This window comes from Vigna unguiculata, chromosome 3, assembly GCF_037176805.1.
Source record: "Vigna unguiculata cultivar grain cowpea cultivar isolate G323 ecotype 2 chromosome 3, ASM3717680v1, whole genome shotgun sequence".
Taxonomy (NCBI): Eukaryota; Viridiplantae; Streptophyta; class Magnoliopsida; order Fabales; family Fabaceae; genus Vigna; species Vigna unguiculata.
In genome coordinates, this window is record NC_140794.1 from 53612374 (window position 1) to 53633162 (window position 20789).

Sequence of the window (20789 nt, forward strand, 5' to 3'; positions counted from 1 at the left end):
TTTATCATTTTGGGTTGTTTCTAATGATTTTTTTAATTTTGTTTAATTATTTTTAACATGTTGAAATTAGTTTCATTTTTTTTCAATTTATGGTGACAAATTACATCTCATCACTTAAAATTGATTTTCGTATAAATGAAAACAAGTGACATCTTATCACCCAAAATTAATGTAGACAAAAACGAAAAAAACGAACATGCAAGTTCTCAACGAACAGTTCACACTAGCATCAATTTGATATAAGATATTAACTATTTATTTTAGAAAATGGATTAAATTGAAAAACCCAACAAAAAAAAAATGAAGATAGAGTAGAAAGAGATAGACGATGCGCAGAGATTTGGTTGTAGTAGGTGGGTGCAAGTGAATGACAACAACATGTGTGATTATATTTTGGTTTTGTTGTATTTTAAAGGTTTGATTAATCGTACAGTACCCAGTTTGTTGTTAGTATGTCAAATAGGTATCCGGTTTTAAAAAGGTGTCAATTGTATCTCAACTTTTGAAAATTATTTCAATTAGGTCCCTTTCGGACAGAGTTGACTAACGCCGTTAGTCAACATGCCACGTGTCAATCTGTGGTTTTTTTGATTTTTTTTAAATTAAAAAAAATACCATGTGTCAAATCCCTGTGTGTGACACGTGGCATTGTCAGTGCCACGTGGCATTGCAATGCCATGTGTCAGTATCACTATCAGATGTCATTGTGATAATTTCGATTTAGTTCCATTTATGTTTTTTCGTTTCAATTTAGTACTTACTTATGTGTATTTGATTCAATTTTGACCTAATAATTTTTAATAATTAAAATATTTTTTAATAAAATTAAAAGTAATTAAGTATAAAAGTTTTAAAGAAATTAAGTATTTGATATTTATAATAAAATTTAGTGGTAAAAGTCATTTCATTAAGTCATTTTTAATAAAAAAAAATTAGTATAACGTTCCTACCAATAGAAATTTTGATTTAAAATTAGTAAGAGACAATATTGTTCTATTTTGAAAAAAAAAATTAACAAAACATGAGTATTTAATAAAAAAGTAATTAATAAAGTAATATGTTAAAAAATCGTTTTTAATAAAAAAATTAGTATAACATTTATACAAATAATAAATTTGGTCTGAAATTGAGAGAAACATTATAAATATTAGTACTTAATTTTGTAAAAATATTTATACTTAATTATAAATATTTTTAATCTTATAAAAAATGGATTACAAAAGTATTTTAATTATTTAAAAAAAAATGGGACAAAATTGAATCAGATACATATATTTAGGTACTAAATTGAAAAAAAAGACATATGTGGAGATTAAATCGAAATCAACACAATGACATTTAATAGTGACACTGACACGTGACATTACAATGCCACGTGGCATTTTTATTTAAAAAAAAAAATTAAAAAAAATTAAAAAATTAAAAAAAATTAAAAAAGAATAATTTTTTTTGAAAAAAATAAAAAAAACCACAGATTGACACGTGGCACGTTGACTAACGGTGTTAGTCAACTCTGTCTGAAAGGGACCTAATTGAAGCAATTTTCAAAAGTTGAAATATAATGGACACATTCTTAAAACCGGGTACCTATTTGACACACTAGCCCCAAACTGGGTACTATACAATTAATTAAACCTATTTTAAAATAGCGAATCATGAAAATAATATTTATAGATAATGTAGACAAGAAAGAGAAGAAAAAGATTTGATTTGGGTTGATACTGACATGATTCAATGGTTTAGCGTGGAGTAAGCGAAGGTGAAGACAGATGATCGATTTGAGTTGAAGCGAAAATGGCTGCGACACTGAGTCTTCCGATCATAGACCTCTCTTCGCCCCACCGTCTTTCCACGGCGGATTCCATCCGTCAGGTTTTCAACTCGTACCCTTCCCTTATCTTCTATCTGTTTTTTTTTTCTTTTTTTTTTTTTTCTCACAAATACAGTATTGTTATGCGGCGAATGAATAGGCATGTGTGGAGTATGGTTTCTTTTACCTTGTGAACCATGGGGTGGACACCCAGTGTTTGAGGAAAGTCTTCAACCAAAGTGCTCACTTCTTCTCACTTCCGCTCCAACAAAAAATGGACTTGGCACGCAAGGAATATAGAGGCTACACTCCTCTCTTTGCCGAGACTCTTCATCCTACTTCACTATCCAAAGGTATTCTTCCTTTCTTTCTTCAGCAAAGTATCTAAAATTAATCTCGGACTTGATTGAGTTCACATTACTTCAAAATCAATTTTAAGCAGAATTAATTTTGAAAGAAAACTGTGTATGTCCTTGGTAACAGGTGACCCAAAAGAGAGCTACTACATTGGTCCTGTAGAAGATCCCTCTATTGCTTATCTGAATCAATGGCCTTCTGAAGGTATGGCGTTCCTTTGCATCCATTTCATGGGGAATGGATACTGTACTCTCTAGTTTGTGCACACGGCCGGTTTGTTTTAACACAAGCTTAATTTGAGTTTTTTTTTTTTCTGGCGAGGGCACTCCAGAATTGCTGCCAAACTGGAAACCTACAATGGAATCTTTATTTTGGAAACTACTGTGAGTTTAATTAGCTCCTAAAAAGAATTTTTGATTCAAACATGTATTGTAAGTCGTCATTGGTAGGCAAATATACAAGTCCAACATTTGTTGCTTTTAGGTTTTGTCCCAAACATATATAGACATGAGGGGTTTATGTTAGGAACAAGACAATAAAAGAAAAAATAAAGTAGAGAAAAATAAACGACACAAGAATTTAACACGTCCACGATTATATTAGGAAGTATTTTTATTTCAGTGTGTATCAAGCTTTATATAGGTCTCTTATATAGCAAGATAGAGAAGCACATCTCACAATCCTAAGCAATGTGAGACTAAATCAATCACATAATACTAACCATTCTCCTACTTAGAGTTTGATTTACATTACGACCTAGTGTAGTACCTTTATCATTAATTTTCTTGAAAGCCAGTTGAGACAATGCAAAGCCTCAACTTATCTATTGTAACAGTCTTAGTTAACATATCAGTTGGATTCTCTGCACTTGGAATCTTCAACAAAAACAAGTCTCCATCATTTATCAAGTTTATGATAAAATGATACTTCAATTCAATGTGCTTACATCTGGATTGAAGAATTGGATTTTTAGTAAGAAAAATAGCACTTTGATTGTCAGTGAACAACAGAGAGTCATCTTGCTCTTTTCCTAATTCTTTTAGAAGGTTCTTCAACCATATTATATCTTTTGTTGCTTCTGAGATAGCTACATAATCAGCTTCAGTGGTTGAGAGGAAGACTTTTCCTTGAAGTTTACACTTTCAACATTTGTTGCTTTTAGGTTTTGTCCCAAACAGTGTCAATAGAATGTTGATTTCTTCGTAAATTTAACTAATATATAGGCATGAGGGGTTTCTGGCCGTTGTATTTATTTAGAACTTCATTCGTGCATCTTTTCATTGTGAGTTTTTGTGCTTATGTGCAATATGTGGCTATATACTGAAGGAAAGGATGGTTCGCTTGTGACCGGCAATCATATGCACGTTGTCTCTTGTTTTATCTCTTGTATAATTTAGAATATACATATTCTTCTTAACTACCTCAGGGCTGCTGGAAAAAACCTGTTGTCTCTGATTGCCTTGTCCTTGAATCTGGACGAAGATTACTTTGAGAAGATAGGCGCCTTAAACAAACCAGCAGCTTTTCTCCGCCTACTGCATTATCCAGGTTTATCATTTATCTTGCTCTTCTGGATATTAAAGATGCGCAAAGCACCTTTCACTCAAATCCATGCATGTATTCGTTAGCACACTTAAATTTTATCTTCCATGTTGACTTCAACTTTATTTTATTTACTTCAATTTCCTCTTAACCAGCATGTTGAAAAAGGAACATAGTTTCTTCATTTTCAAGTATTTATTTTTAGGTCTGAACTATAGTGTACATCAATGTAGCAGCACTCCATATGCCATTTTGAAATACATAATGTAATTCTTTTAATGAAATGTATGGTATATTTATAATGTGCTTGTTTATTTTGGAAATAATTGAAGTTTAAGTTCTATAATATATTCTGAAGTTTTTTATGCCGTTTTATTAGTAGGGACCAGATTTTCAAACCAACTATCCTGTGTAACCTTTTACTTTTGGTGATATGACTTGCAATTTCATTAGGTGAATTGGTCTCTGGTGAACAGATATGTGGTGCCTCTCCTCATTCAGATTATGGCATGATCACTCTCCTAATGACGGATGGCGTTCCTGGGCTGCAGGTTCTCTTCTTACCTATAGTATACTTTCTGTTTTATTGTTGTCCTATGTCCCTGGTAATTAGGGAGAGAAAGTGGAGATGAACTCCTTACTGACTGGGGATCCTATCTCCCTGTGTCATTGTGTAGAAAAAAAAATTAAGAAAAAATAACTGCAAAGGAAACATCCTCAGGACCAGATACTCCCAGGCCTTTTAATTGTATCATTCTTCCCTCTTTCGTCATGTATGGTGAATCTTCCTTTCCATTTGTGGACCACCACCTGTCCAATTTGTTACTATCATGCTCATCTCTTGTCATTTCCTTTCCCTCTTCTTGAAATACCTTTTGTTTTGACCCGTGGTGCTCCTCTAGGGCATACGTGCCCTACCCTCCCCTCCTATTTCACTTTCATACACCCTTATCTCATGCTTCCTTTCTCACGTATACTTTGTTTATTAGAGCTCATATTGTTATTTATCCATAAATTCTATTTAATATTTTAAATTCATAATTTCGTACAATTAAAGGCTTGAGATTTTCACTATAGATCTGCAAGGATAAGTTCAGGGAGCCTCAAGTCTGGGAGGATGTGCCGCATGTAGAAGGGTGAGTTCATAATTAATTAAGTAGTATATTACTAATTTTGATTCTATCTGTATTATATAGAGATTCTAGGCTACAGTTCCACTAAAAATTGCACTTTTTCTGCTCTTCTTTCCTAGCCTTAGGTGTTTGCGGTTTGTGTCTACAGGGCCTTAATAGTGAACATTGGAGACTTGATGGAGAGATGGACAAATTGTTTATACAGGTATCCACATCCAACAATACTTTTTTTCTTTTATTCTTTTACCAAAGAAAATAATTGAGCAGCTTCTCAATCTGTTTTATATACATATTAAGATCTTAGTCTGCTGCCATTACTATTGTCATTACTATTGCAGGTCAACACTTCACAGGGTTATGTCAACAGGAAAACAACGTTACTCAGTAATTACTAGACACTTCACCGTTTCTTTATGTTATTGTTATTTTTTACTTTGAATGATAGTCATGATAGTATTTTATTTCAAAGGGTAGGAGAGAATAAATAGAATTATACCTTTAAATTTCTCTTCGTGAAAACCAAAAAGAAGTATGCTTCACACTTGATAAGCGAGGTTAAGTTAGAGATGTTTGCGTGATCCCCAAGCTCTATGGGTCGAGTGGGTTTTTAGGCACTGGGACACTGAACCGAGGATGCCTTCCGCACTCTCTCATGCATACACGGATATTTTGTGGTTTCTCCAAATCTGTTTCAAAATTATCCATGTTTTAGCCTTTTTTCTTTGTTAGAGCTTAATTTTTTTACTGTTAGTGTTAGTTTTAACACTATGAATTAATCAGAAATTACGATAGGCAAGATGTTTAAAGTAGTTATTATATAAGTTAATGAACTTAACGTACATGTCAATTTTTAATTGGAAAGTAGTATAAACTCCCTTTACATTATTACATTGTCAACGCACTATTTTCTATTCTTTTTAATTCAAAGCTATTCATGTTTTATAAATTTTAAGTTTCATAGTTCTTTTCATATTTTCCGTATTTAAAGTAATTAGACTTAATCTTTATGCACCTGCAACCTATTTAAAAAGTACTTGAAAAGACAAAGACAAATCACGTTTACTCTTTTTATTAAATAAAAATATTTACTCTAAGTAAATATTTTCACTAGTTAAGTACTCTTTAATTGGCATGCATTAACATCAAACGTAAATGGGTTTTGGGAGATAGTACAAGGCTAGGTGAGACATCTGGTTTAAGCTTCTCTCCGGCATTTTGGGTTGATCAAAGTGCCACTCTGCCATATCATGACTTCCCTGTAAAGGATATGAAGAATTTTGAACTTAAAGTAGTTTTTTTAAACATGGATGTTACTGAACCAGTTAGTGTAGGATATGCTTTATCCACTGAAATACTGTATCAGATGTTGATGATATCTTTTCAAGGAGTCTTAATGTTTAAGTTTTTATGACTTTATCTTAAAAGAATGAACGAGGAAATTTTCTGATGTCATAGATAGTGAGAATGATGTTCTTTCTACCCGTTACTTAAAAAAATCATCTTCTTTCTACATTCTGATGATGTCTTCTAGAGATTTTCCCGGAAAATGTGAATGAGTGATGTACAATTTTTCAGGTGGCATTCTTCTTCGACCCACCCTCAGACTGTATGGTGGAATGCTTTGAAAGTTGCTGCAGTGAATCATCTCCTCCCAGGTAGAAAAAAAATATTATTTTTCAATTAGGAAATTTTCAACCAGTCAGGCTGAAACCAATAAATAAGCATAAGAGTTGTATAAAAAGAGAAAAGGCAAAAAAAAAAAAAATAGAGGGAAAGAAAGTTGACTTGAATTTTTTTTTTTTTTTATATTATCATTCTAATATTCCCATTATTAAAAAATGTAACTCTCAGTGATGATATAGGGTGGTTGAATGATAACATAAAGAAAAATAATAATAACATTTTTTAATTACTTTTTAAAACATACTCTATTATTGGTTAATTTAAATACTTCTGTGTAAATACAGGGAAAAGGTGGGGCACTAAATTATCTCTGGACGAGTCATTTTTATAAATTAAAATTAGCTTATACATTTTGCGTAGAAGTGTTTTTACATAATTTTTTAAAAAAGTATTTTAAATTAAAAAAAAGTTTTTTTTTTGTTATATAAATTATACTAGAGAAAACTATCCAAACTAGATAAAAAAAAGTGACAGAGAACCACAGATTATCTGTCTTTATTAAAAGCTTATATGCGTAGATTTCTTAAATTTTCCATTGACACACAAGATACTGCTATGAAGTTTGTCAATGTTTGCTGCAGATTCCCTCCAATACGTAGTGGGGACTACTTGAATGAACGGTTCAGACTCACATATGGTTCTGAAAGGGAACTTAAATGCTCTATATCCACTTAAAGAACTAAAGACCGTACTTATGGGCGGCTAACACGAACCTTGAAATGTAACTCCTTTTTTGAAGACAAAATGTGTTTTTAATTTTTGTACTTTGGTTGTGGTAAATGTTCTTTGTATAATATGATTTCTGTATAAGAAAACTACAAATATCGATGTAGGAAAGATAAAATTTGTGATGCAATTAAAATATCTTCAATATTATAGCAAAGAAAAGTGTCACACTTGAGATTATATTATCATAATTATATTATAATCATTATAGTAATGCAGTTATAATGCAGTATATAGAATTTTCTATATCTTTATACGTTAATTCGATTTAAAAAAAAATGTTCATCCACGTGTGAGGTGTATTTCCTTTTAATAAGTATTTTTATATAAAATATTCATTTTTTAGTGTTATAATTTACCTGCAGTTTATATTTTATGTTAATAATTTTATATATAGACATTGTCTTGTTAAATAGAATTTTGATAACTGCCCAACTCATTCTAATATTTCATTAGTAATTAGGTATGAAATGTGGATTATACCAATAATCTAAATATGATGTCATGTCAAATAGTGCATTGGCCCCAAACTTAAAAGGTCTGGTGTGCTTGAAAGAAAATTTTCATACATTTAGCTAAATTACTTCAACATCATTTGTACATTGGTTTCTCAAGCTCGAGAATGGTATCAAGGGATGAAGAGTGGCAACATTTTTACAAGAATTTTGTTTTTATCTTTTGTCAAAATCACCTCAACATCATCTATATATTAACCCTTAGGCTCGAGAAATAAGTCAAGTGATAAAGAGTTGCAATGTTTTTTTGAAAATAAAATTTCCATACCTGTGATGAAGATCATTCATACATTGACAGCGTAAGCTTAAAAAGGGAGCAGATTTGCAATATTTTTGAAAGAAAATGTTCATATCTTTGTTATTGACCATCTCAACATCACTCAGCTCCCAAATTCAAAGAATGAGCCACTTAGCGTTGGAAGTCTCATGGTTAAGAAATGAATTTTAAGTTTAATTCAACTTTACAAAATTAATCTGTAAGATAAGGTTTACATCCACTTGTATACAATGAAATAGCTTTTTATATAATCGATATGAGATTTCTAACACACCTCTCACACAAAGGCATATACATCTCGAGTGTAGGACTAGAAACTAATGAGTGATCCGATAATGATAGGCTCAACAAACAACAAATCTCACTAAGATAGACTCTAACTTATGACTTTAATACCATATTAAGAAGTGAACTTTATGAGTAACTCAACTCCATAAAACTAGCTTGTAAGGTGATGTTTGCACCCACTTATATACTAAGAAATCGCTTTATCCCACATCAACTAGAAATAAGGCTAATTTGCAGTATATAAGTGGGTGCAAACCTCACCTTACAAATTGGTTTTGTAAGGTTGAGTTAGGCTTAAAGTTCACTTATTAACATGGTATGTTGGAAGTCTCACATCAACTAAAAATAAAGCTAATTTACAATATATATAAGTGAATGCGTATTTTATTTTACAAATCAGTTTTGTAAGATTGAGTTAGACTTAAAGTTTATTTATTACAATTATAATATGTTATTTTCCTTTGTGACTTCAGATCTGACCCACATGTTGTCTTCTCCTAAAAGTGTGCACTTGTGATGGTTCCTAGACTCTGCATAGTCTAGTCTTGAGTGGTTATCACCAAATCAGTGTCAGATCTTGATCAATAATTTTTTGGGAGTCAAAATAATACACTCAAACTTTATAAAGTTGTATTTGATACAAATATCATTTTAAATAAGCTTTCCTAATTTCATGACTCTTAATTCTTTGAACATAACTAAGATTATCGTCACAAAGAATTTCCCTTGAAACTCCTTAAACACCATCATTTCACATGCTCACAACAACATTCTCATATCACTTATCAATCATTAAAGCAATAAACAAAATAAACTCATCCAAACACAACCATTGCAAGAAATGAAAAGCAAAACAAGGCTAGCAAAGAAAAGTGACGCTACGCGGCAGCACTCAGCGACATTCTCCTTGCAATAAGTGACGTTCAATGTCACCTTGGTGCCATTCATCGTCCAACCACTCTCAGAAAGTGACACTTAGCGGTACAATCAATTGAGAATTCAAGTGTGAGTCAAAATCCTACATTGGATAGAAATTAAAAAGTATAACATTATATAAGGATGAAGACTCATAAACTCATTGCCTTTAAGAGTTTGAGTTGAGAGTAGTATGTCAATTCCTTATATGATTAAACCAAGGTCTTATTAGTGTTGTATCTTCCTAGTGAACATCCCCTATAAGGATCCAACAAAATCTACCATCCAACACCAAACTAAGATTCGTCAAACATTTCAATTCAATTCTGAAAAATAATATATTTGAGAGAAAAAAAACTCTAAAAGAAACACTTATAGTAAAATAGAATGTTTTAAAATAATAAAATCTTTTTATAAAATTTTTATTTATATTTAAATATTTTATTATTAAAATAATAAACTTTCATTATTTCTGTTCCTCCACAAATATAATTTGATAATTTGATAGATTATAACATATATCCCATCGTTATCATTCTTAAACTTAAACTTGAATTAGTAATACTTGAAACGGTTACAAAACTAATAAAAAATACTAGGGCCCAACACGTCATGTTTGAGCATAGGTGGTTGTGGCAACCCATCATTAACAGTGGCAATTCACCGACAGGATCATTAAACTGAGCAAAGGTCAATCCACATCCGCATCCAACAATCTCGATTAGGATAAAAATTATTTATGACTCTAAAAGTACCAAAACAACACGGTACTCTAAATTTTACTATGGTGACTGTGACTTTCCACAATAAATAAAAAGACGAAAATGATAACATGTGTAGACTATGGTCCATGGATCATTCCTAGAAAGTTTTACTTTCAACTCAGTGGGGCTTTTTCGAATGAAGAGAATAATAATAATTGGAGAAATCGGCGCCTTTGGAAGGAGATAAGGTTCACAAATATTAATAATCCTTTTTTTCTTTATGGAATACAAAACTTGAAGAAGTTAGTATTTTTTGTTTTGTTTTGTATTATATTTATACAATTTTGAAAGATCACAGTAACTTCTTTAATAGTTATAAGATTATTTAAAAACTCTTAAAAAAAGAAAATACTTAAAAAGTGACATCTTAAATTTGTGATAACTTATTATATTTTCCATCTTATAACAATTAAGCTAGTAAAAAGTCACTAACTAAATTAGTCAAACTTTCAGAAAAAACTTAAAACATTAAGATATGCAAACTTTAAGATGAATCTAAAAAAATTGAGTTTGTTTAATAAGAAAAATAAACTGTAGGATTATTTGACTAGTTTATAGATTAATTTTACCAACATAAATATCTTTTATAAATATCTCAAAATAACTTATAATAATTTTTATTTTATAAATTAGAATTTATTTCACTTAATCTTGATTCACTTGCTATTAATCTTACTTTTTGTTTTACTTACATAAGTAATTATAAAACTATTTTTGGTATATTTTTTGAGTTACTTTTCTTATGCAGTATAAATTAAAAAAATAATAATACTATAAATAAAGTAACAAATATTTTACTACATTAAACTATGTAAAAGCCTACACAAAAATTGAATATAATAAAAATTGTAACAAACTTCAATACAACAATAAAAAAAATAGTTTAAATTAAAAATAAAAAATTGTTTGTTAATAGGAAAATAAATTTACTTAATACTAATTAGATTAATTCATTTAAATCAAATAATATATAAAAATAAAATAAAAATAAAAAAAATAATAAAGCTTAATCATTTAAAAAATCTAAAATTATAATTACATAATACTGTACTTTTATGTATTTTTATTTAGAAGCACAAATTCCAATTATAATAAAATCTACATAAATTTTTTTATGTTTATTAACTAATTTATCAAATATTTTTAATTTAATAATATATTTTATCAGTCGAGAACTTATAATTTTTTTTTTTATAAATTATGAATTATGAACTTAATAACTAGCTAACCTATTAGTTACCAACTAGTTTATCTAACTTATCATATACCAACTACCTCGTCAACTAATTTTAATAAATAAATCCTAAATTGATTTTGAACTTCCTCAAAGTATACCCCTCACACTTTTAACTAAATATAGGATCTATGATCTTACTCATTCATTTTCTCACTATGTTTGTTTTATTTACATCCAAAATATTAGTACATAAAATATAGAAAAATATTTTAACCTATACATCACACACACTATAAGAACCTAAGCTATAAAGTTTGTCCATAGTAAGCATAAATTCAGGTAATAGTATGAATAATTACAAACGTGTCCATTATATTTTGACAAATGGGTATTCACCACATTTTTTAAAACAAAATTACGATATAAGATTAATATTATAAGAAAATGAGTAAATCTCTCAAAATATTTATGACAGGTCATTGCATGTCTAAAATGTGATTAGTTCATCCAAAATAAAATTAAAATTGTGAAATCTGATTTTAATTTAATAGAAATGTTTTTTTTTAAATAAAAGAGTTTAAAATTCTACTTTTGCTTAACTGTATAAATTAGAATTTTAATTATTTAGTTGTTTACTTATAATTCTCATAAAATTCTCATAAAATTATTTTTCTTTTAAATCATTTTTAATTCCATTTAAGATTTTAATTATTTTTATCACATCTAATAGTTTCACATCATTTAAAGGTCGAAGTTACAGTCAATTTAAATATTTCTTCCTCTTTGCACCTTTTAAGGTGTTTTTTAAGGAAAAAAATCATGATAGAGCATGTGCTTCAAAGTGAACAATACCTCAAATGTATGGTAATTGACAACAATTCTATCATCGGTGAATTTGAGATCGAAACATTGGCGCCCACGATTGTGGTGCATATGTTCCTACCACGGCCAATAGTCTCACATCGGTTATAAGTCGATACTTCTTCATTCCATCATTTGATGTGTCTTTTAAAAACAAAACCATGATGAAACACACGCTCTATAGTGGATAATACTTCATATGCATGGACTTGGGATGTGAACATTTAATTTAATTTTTTCATTTTTTTCCATCATAATGAATTAGTGTGAAAATGATAGAGTCAAGATTTATTCTTTAACAAATCAAGATTTGCTTATATAGTAAAGTTTTGAATTCTTTTAAGTCTGGCTAGATAAAGATCCAATGATAAGTGTTTGTTACTTTTAGTTTGTCTTTAGAATTTGGTACAAATGTTTGTTATTTTTAGTTTGTCTATAGAATTTTGTCATAGTTTGGAATACCAATTGTTATTGAAATAACACTCAATAAATAAAACGAAGAAAATGAAAAATATGATTGGAGATAATGATTTATGCTTTATTGATTTAATAGAGCTGAAAAACAGTGTTAATAAACACAATATCGTAATATTTCATATTTCAAAATTTAAATGACCTTTTGCAATTCTCTCTAATTATATTTTATATCTTCTTGTTTACACTTATTGAGTGTTGTTTCAACAAAAAATCAGATGGCAAGAGGTAAAAAGAGTAAATAACCCTAACTTAATTGATATAGAGTAGGATGTGGAGTTGAAAGTTGAGCACTTTAAAATGAGTTCGGTTGTACAAAGTTGAATTAGATTTTAAAGTTGTTGAGGAGCCTATTTATGGAAAAATAATATTAATTTCAAATGACTAATTGGTTAGTTGTATGAAATGATACGAGAATGTGAAACATATGTTTTTCTGATTTTTTATTATATATAATATTAGGGATCATTGATTTGAATTCTAACTAGTGCAAAATTCACATGATGAGTTATTATGGCGATTCTATTCCACCTAACATAATAAGTGACACAATGAAAATATTGTAAATATGGAAAAAATTTTATATCAACTACCACTAGAACCGATGATAATTTTGTAATAAAGTAAAAGACATTCTATATCGGTTAACCACGATAGAAAGTTTGCATAGTAACAATTTTATAATAAAGGAAGAAACTTTTATATATATATATATATATATATATATATATATATATATTCAATTTTGTTTTCTCATTAAGTAAAATTTGGTGTAGTATATAATTTTTAAATATATTAAATGTTAATTATTCTCTCATTTGTTATTATTGTTTATGTGCTTAAAATTACTTAATATACATCATCAAGATACTTATAAGTATTTATAAGGCTTAATTACTTAGATGGTCTTCACTTTGGTAGGATTATGCCAACTTGGTTCCCCTTTTAAAAAAATTTTAATTATGTCCCAACTTTTAAAAAAGTGTCTCAATTAAGTTCTTTAAGAAGAAAAATTACTAAAGACATTAATGGCATGTCACAATATGTAGTTTTTTATATATTTTTTAAATTTTTAAAAAAAATTAAGAATTTTTGTTGCCACGTATCAGGTCCCTAGTATGACATCGCAGACACTGCCACATGTTTGTGTCAATGTCAAGTATCATTGTCTTTATTTCAGTTTAGTTCCTATATATATATATATATATATATATATATATATATATATATATATATATATATATATATATATATATATATATCTTTTTTATTCAATTTAGTTCCTACATATGTTTCTTTAATTCAATTTAGTCCCAACTTTTTTTTCAAAATAGAGCAATATTGTCTCTATTTATTATTTGTATAAATGTTATACTGATAATTTTTTTTAAATGACATTTTAGCCTGTTATATTTTTCTTGATTGTTAATCCATATTTTGTTAATAATAACTTTTATCACTCAATTTTAATATAAATATTAGTATTTAATTTTGTGAAAATATTTATACTTAATTAGTTTTAATCTTATAAAAAATCATGGATTAACAAAACATGAATTAATAATTAAAACATTTTTTTAGTCCATGTTTTTTTTTTAAAAGATTATACCTAATTAAGTATAAATATTTTTACAAAATTAAGTACTAATATTCGTATTAAAATTTAGTGATAAAAAGCATTATTAACAAAACATGGATTAATAATATATAAAATGTAATATGTTAAAAGTCATTTTTAATAAAAATATCAGTATATAGTTTATACAAATAATAAATTTGGTCTCAACATGAAGAGAGACAATATTGCTTTATTTGGAAAAAAATGAGACTGAATTGAATCAAAGAGACATATATTGTGAGTAAATTAAAATCAAGACAATGATACCTACGTGAGGTTTTTTTTTTAAAAAAAAAAAAGAGAGGTGGGAGTTTTGGGGTGAAAAATAGGGGTGAGGTTGGGCTTTTGAAAATGGATAAGTGGTAAGAATAGAAAATATAGGGTGTGCTAATGGAAAAATGGGTTTCATTATTTTTAAGTTCTAATTATTTTTCTTCTCCTCTCTTTAATAATGTCCCAAAATGAGTGAAGCGTTAGGTGAATGACAGATATGCATTTGTTGCTACATTGGTTTTGCCTTGTTTATGTTGGATAACATAAGGAAATTGTTCAATAAATTCTACCTATTTTGGTATGTGTTTTTGTTTAATTTACATTGAGTCTTGATATATTCAAGAGATTCATGATCACTATGAATGACAAATTCTTTAGGTAACATATAATATTGCCAAGCATGCAAAGCTTTAATTAGGGTATATAATTCTTTAACATAAACAACTTTCTCTTAATGTTGAATATTTGATAACATTATGTTTCCTTTACATTATTATTTAATAAAAGTTAATGAACTATTACGAGAATATACTCGTTACCTAGTAAGGATGAAAATGAGACAAAAATTTGATACCTATTTTTAGGTGTAGGGATGTGGATGAGTTTTTTCTATAAGAATGTGTATGAGATAGAGTAACTCGTCCCTGTCCTCTTCCGTTGTCATCCCTAACATATACATATAGATATAATATACAGTGTATTCACGCACACACATGCATATATAGACACGTTCAATGGCGGAGCTTCATAGTAGCGGGGAGGGGCCATGGCCCCCCTAATGATTTTTGATTTTTTTAAAATTATATTTATTCTTAAAAATTTTTAAAATTTTGAAAATTTTAAAATTATAGATAGTATACTTTAAAAATTCATAAAAATTAAATTGTCTTTTTATTTCTTTTATAAAATATAACGTGTAATGTTAATAAATAATAAAACATAAAATCAAATATAATAAAAAATAAAAATATTTAGGTTTAATTACTCTTTTGGTATCTGTTTTGGTCTAAAAATTTTAAATTACGACTAAAAAATTGGAACTAAATTGAGACTAAAAAACTAGGGGCCAACTTGACATTTTTAGTAAGAGTAAACAAAAGACTAATTAAATCAAACATTTATTAAGATTTTTTTTTCTTCTGTCATTGCCTTTTTAATTTTTCACAAAATTGTACTAATGTCTTACTCTCATTTTTTTTTGGAAGAAGAAACTAAGTTAAACACGTACTAATTATTTTTTATCTCATTTCTCATTTGTTTCCTTTATTTCTCGAAAAAAAATAATGTAACTCTCTCTTGTTTCACTTGATGATGAAATATTAATTTAATAGTTATCAAAAAAAATTTATCTCACGAGCCTTTTGAATACTATTTTTTATGATTATAGAAGCAAAACAATAATGTATTATATGTTTTTTATAATTGATTTTTAATTGTGAATTGATTATAATATATTTTTCTTCGAATAATTATATTCCTCAATCTTTTATTAAATTATGATAAATTATTGTAATATATTAAAAAAAAGTATATTGATGAACAATATTCATTTGGTAAAAGTTATAACTATAGGTGAAGATGAAAACAAGATAAATTATACTTCTTCTCATCCTTCTTCACATCATTAAAGCATTTAAAACATTATACTAATGATCCAATATGACATCTAACATCCAATTGTTTGATGGAAGTCATTTTTTTAAAGCGTTACACTAATGATCCAATCAAATGATCAAAAAATTATATTATTTTGGCCCTTCCAAATCTCTTGGTCAAGATCCGCCACTGAACACACGTTGACAAATACAAAAATAGGTCATATTGAGTAAAATAATTTCAAACTAATATAATTATTCTATCACCTTTAGGTCTACCTGCATAGAAGCACAAACCTCCCATATATATTAGTTGACTCATTTGGTTACCAATTGATTTATTATTATTAGTTTAAATTTTTTTATTTGCAAGATTTTGATCAAGTGATGTATTACAATTTTTATTAATGTATTAGAAAGAGAATCATTAGAATTTAAAAAATTGAAGTAAACAGACATTCAAACTATATTTTAATTTGAATATTTGTTATCCTTTTATATATTTTTTTAAAAATATTTTTAAATTTTTGTCAACTAAATTTCATTAATGTGTATAAATTCAATAAATGTTTTGGTTCTCATGAAATTTTATTTGGTATTCTAATTTGAAATGTATATAACTATAATTTCTTTCTAATCTTAACATAAATCTTATATCTTTTGAACTTCAATGTATATTGGATGGTAATAAAAATGACAATTACATTAAATTTGTATATCATAGTAACTAAAATTTATTTATACAATTATAGTGACAAAATTATAGTATGATAATGAGTTACAAAATAAAACATAATTATATAAAATATATCAAAATAATATTCTACATTATAAAAATAAACAACAAATAAAAATATTAAAAAATTATCAAATGTGTGTCTTATAAATAATTTGAGAGACTATTAAATAAAATCGCACAACGAAAAACAAATATATGATTAAGGATATAATAAGATGAAAAATATCATAGAGATCTAAGAAAACTTTTCAAATATCAATTTAGTCAATGGTTGAGAAATAACGAAAAAAAAAATTTAGCAAAACAAAAGAGTCCTTCAAATTAAACAAAAATTAATAATAATTGAGTAAAGAAAGTAAATATTTTATATTATCTAGTAAATGAAAGGTTTATACTATTAAACATCTAAATTTAAACGGTTAAACATTTTCATGTGAGGAAAATATATAATAAATAAAATCTTAAAAAAGAATATAAATATTCAAGTGATACATAAAAGATATTTAACTGACATACATCATTCGAACATAATTATATAAAAGTTTTAATAAAATAAAAAATATATTGGAGATGTGAATAAATTTTTTGACAAGCCAAACAATTAGAAAAAATAAAAAATAAAAAAGTGCATTAATATATATATATATATATATATATATATATATATATATATATATATATATATATATATATATATATAAGGTTACTTAATTGATTATGAATATTTTAATAATTTAAACAGCTATATGGAGATAAGGTGGGGACGAGTATTGTGACAGGTATGGGACAATAGAGATTTGTACATCCTCATACATATTCTCTTATCCAATTGAAAAAGTTGAGAATTCTTCATTCTTATACATATACTCCGTCAATGTAAAAATTTTCTGTCAAAATGAATTTAGATAATATTCACCAAATCTCCCATACATATCCTCATACTCGTTGAAAAAGTCGAAAATTTCTTGTACATATATTCATACTCCATCAATGCAAGAATTTCTGATCAAAACATAAACAAGTTTAGGTAATATCCACCAAAACAAATTTATTTGTCATATATGTTACGAGATATTTGTGTAAATGATTGGTAATAATGTAATTGAAATAGAAACATTACAATAATTTATAATTTAGAATCGTAACTTAAAGTTAAACTAATTAAATTTATATTATATGAAATGATATAATACTTTGTTAAAATTATACTGATCCAAAATTTTAATTGTTTCAAATGTTAACGATGTATAAAACGTTATCTATCTATCTATTTTGTCATCCATTACGAGATATTTATGTAAAAGATCAGTAATAATGTAACTGAAATAGAAACATTACAATAATTTATAATTTAGAATTTAGAATTGTAACTTAGAGTTAAACTAATTAAATTTATATTATATGAAATGATATAATACTTTGTTAAATTATACTGATACAAATTTTAATTGTTTCAAATGTTAAATGTATAAAACGTTATCTATCTATCTAATTTAATTTAATAGTATTTATAAACATTTTTGAGAAATTTCAAAAGTTTGAATTCTCATATTTTATTTAGAAACCTTCAATAGAAAAGAATAGATAAAAATATACTTACAAACAATTTTTTAGATAATATAATTTTATAGCAAAAGTGAATTAAATATATACGAAGACAAACATTCTGGTCATAATATTATTAGAAAACAAGAAAAATTCTCATAGGACCGTTCCTTAAATCAAGATAACAGTTACATATCCGAATTTTGTTACTTTTTAAAGCTCCTTAAAAAATACAAGAATTATTTTATAGTTTGAATTGTATTTTCAAAAGACTGATTAATTCCAAACGGATAAGGTAGAATATGTGATTATTTTATTACATGCCACTTGCCAAAAGAGTTTGGATAAGGAGTAAATGAATCTGCATAATTATCTGTTTAATATTTTATTGGATACTATTTTAAGATAGTTTTTGGACCAAACAAATCTTTGTCATTGTTTGTTTTGAAGTGTAACCTTTTTCTATTTGCAAAGAAAGTATTATATATACCATAGATAATTATATATACATATATATATATATATATATTTTTGCTTATACCTTTACTTTTTAAAGCTAATGATTATTTATTTATAAATTTAGCAAGTAGATATTTAAACACATGTTCAGATTTTTTTTTAATGAACAATATAAATATATCATATTTAAAAAATATATTCTTTAAAATTTAATGTTTTAATAAATTTATTTAGGTATTTTTATTCCCTTTGAGTTTAATGCGCTTGTTTGTTGTACTACTGTAATAGTTAATTAAATGTTATTAACTATATAATTATGCAAATAAATTAAATTAACTATATCTCAAGTTTGATGAAAAGTGAAAGGAACCAAAATTGTTATAAACTGTTTAAATACTTGTAGATATTTAAAACATTCTCAGTTTCATAACTTACAACTTATCTCAGTTTAGTTGTAACTTTTTAAATAATTCAATTTGTAATACAACTTAGTTCAATTTGATACCCATTTGAATTAGTGTCTTTAATGGCCGTACTAATCACGTAAAAAAAATCTTATTTCAAAATTAAATTAAATATTAAAAAAACTACCAAATAAAAGTATTTTATATTGAAATTTAAATCATTCGATGTATATTTAAAATATATTTTATCATGAATTTTAATATCATTCATATATTCAATTTATTTTTAATAAGTTTTAGATAGATAAAAAATAATCTTGTATATATGTAGATAAATTTAACACAATGTTCTTCTTCTTCTTCTTTGATAATTGATTAATATCAGCTGATAAAGTTATATAAAAAGCTTATATGACTCTGTTACACTTAAGACAAAAGCAAAATCTGATCAGCAACGTTAAAGGCATCCTTAATCCTTATCTATACTATTTATAAACAAATATAACAAAAAAAAGCTATATGCCTATAATTTACCATTTGTATTTTATCATTCAATAATTTTAATTAGACAATATGAAAAAACATATATAAAATATTACATTAATATAAAGAAATATATTCTTCATTCACGGATATTAAAATCAATGTAATATTTTTAAAATATAATCAAATATAAATAATTAATAGTTACTTCCATACTTAAAAAAAAGAATAATTAAAGCTATATTATAGTTATGCAGTTATAATTACAAAATATAAAATTAAACTTTATATTTAATTAATTTTAATAGAAAATATTAATGATTAATTTTGTTGTCATTCATTTACTTGTAATTATAACAGAGGGTATCTTTTTAATAATTAATCAACATTTATATTTACAATTAACATTTATTTTAGTTTGGACCATCCATAACTTTTACATACTTAAATGACAATAAATATATATTTGAATCATGGAAGTTACATTTTATTTTTGTGTAATTAAAATATGAATTAAATACAATTTTAATGTTTGAAATTCGATCAAAATTGAAAAACGTTATGTTTAACATTTTAATACATTTTGATCTTAAACACGTACTCGTTTCAATCTTTTCTAGAAACAATTGTTTAATATGTTAAAAAATTTAAAATAATTACGATACAAAATTTATATCTATTTATTTTCTAAATTTAAAATTAGGATCATGTTAATTAGTGTACTGAGAGTACTGGTTAAAGATAATTAATATATACTGAATTCTACAAAAAGTGTATAATTAAGTGTGATATTAAATAAAATCTGACTTATTAACCATTAATGCAATTTTATTTTAATTAAAAGACAAAATATCCATAAATATTGTACATGTATATTTAATATTTTATTTAATTGTCACCAATAAATACTAAAATATAATTAAATAATAAAAGAACTATATTTTAATATTGTTAAAAATTAAATATAATTAAACATAAAAAAATTTAAATTAATAAATAAACCAGCAAAAAAAATAGTGTTAAACATTTAAAATTAAAAAAAGAAACTAAAAAATTTGAATAAAGACTTTAAAAATTTCAAAGTACTTGTTTTATATCAAATTATTATTGTCTAAAAATTAGAAGGGTATATTTATCTTTCAAAAAATATA

At 26.3% G+C, this 20789-nt stretch overlaps 1 protein-coding gene across 1 annotated transcript; it reads left to right on the plus strand.

Moving 5' to 3' along the window:
- The first annotated feature begins 1680 nt into the window (after positions 1–1680).
- LOC114179922 (kihadalactone A synthase LFS-like) lies at positions 1681–7413 on the plus strand. The gene is made up of 11 exons (XM_028066428.2): positions 1681–1872; positions 1971–2163; positions 2294–2371; positions 2499–2550; positions 3594–3715; positions 4163–4260; positions 4787–4845; positions 4991–5047; positions 5181–5226; positions 6418–6497; positions 7107–7413. Exons 1-11 carry the CDS (start codon positions 1795–1797, stop codon positions 7198–7200), a joined length of 957 nt encoding a protein of 318 aa, XP_027922229.1. The 5' UTR covers positions 1681–1794; the 3' UTR covers positions 7201–7413.
- Positions 7414–20789: the final 13376 nt, after the last annotated feature.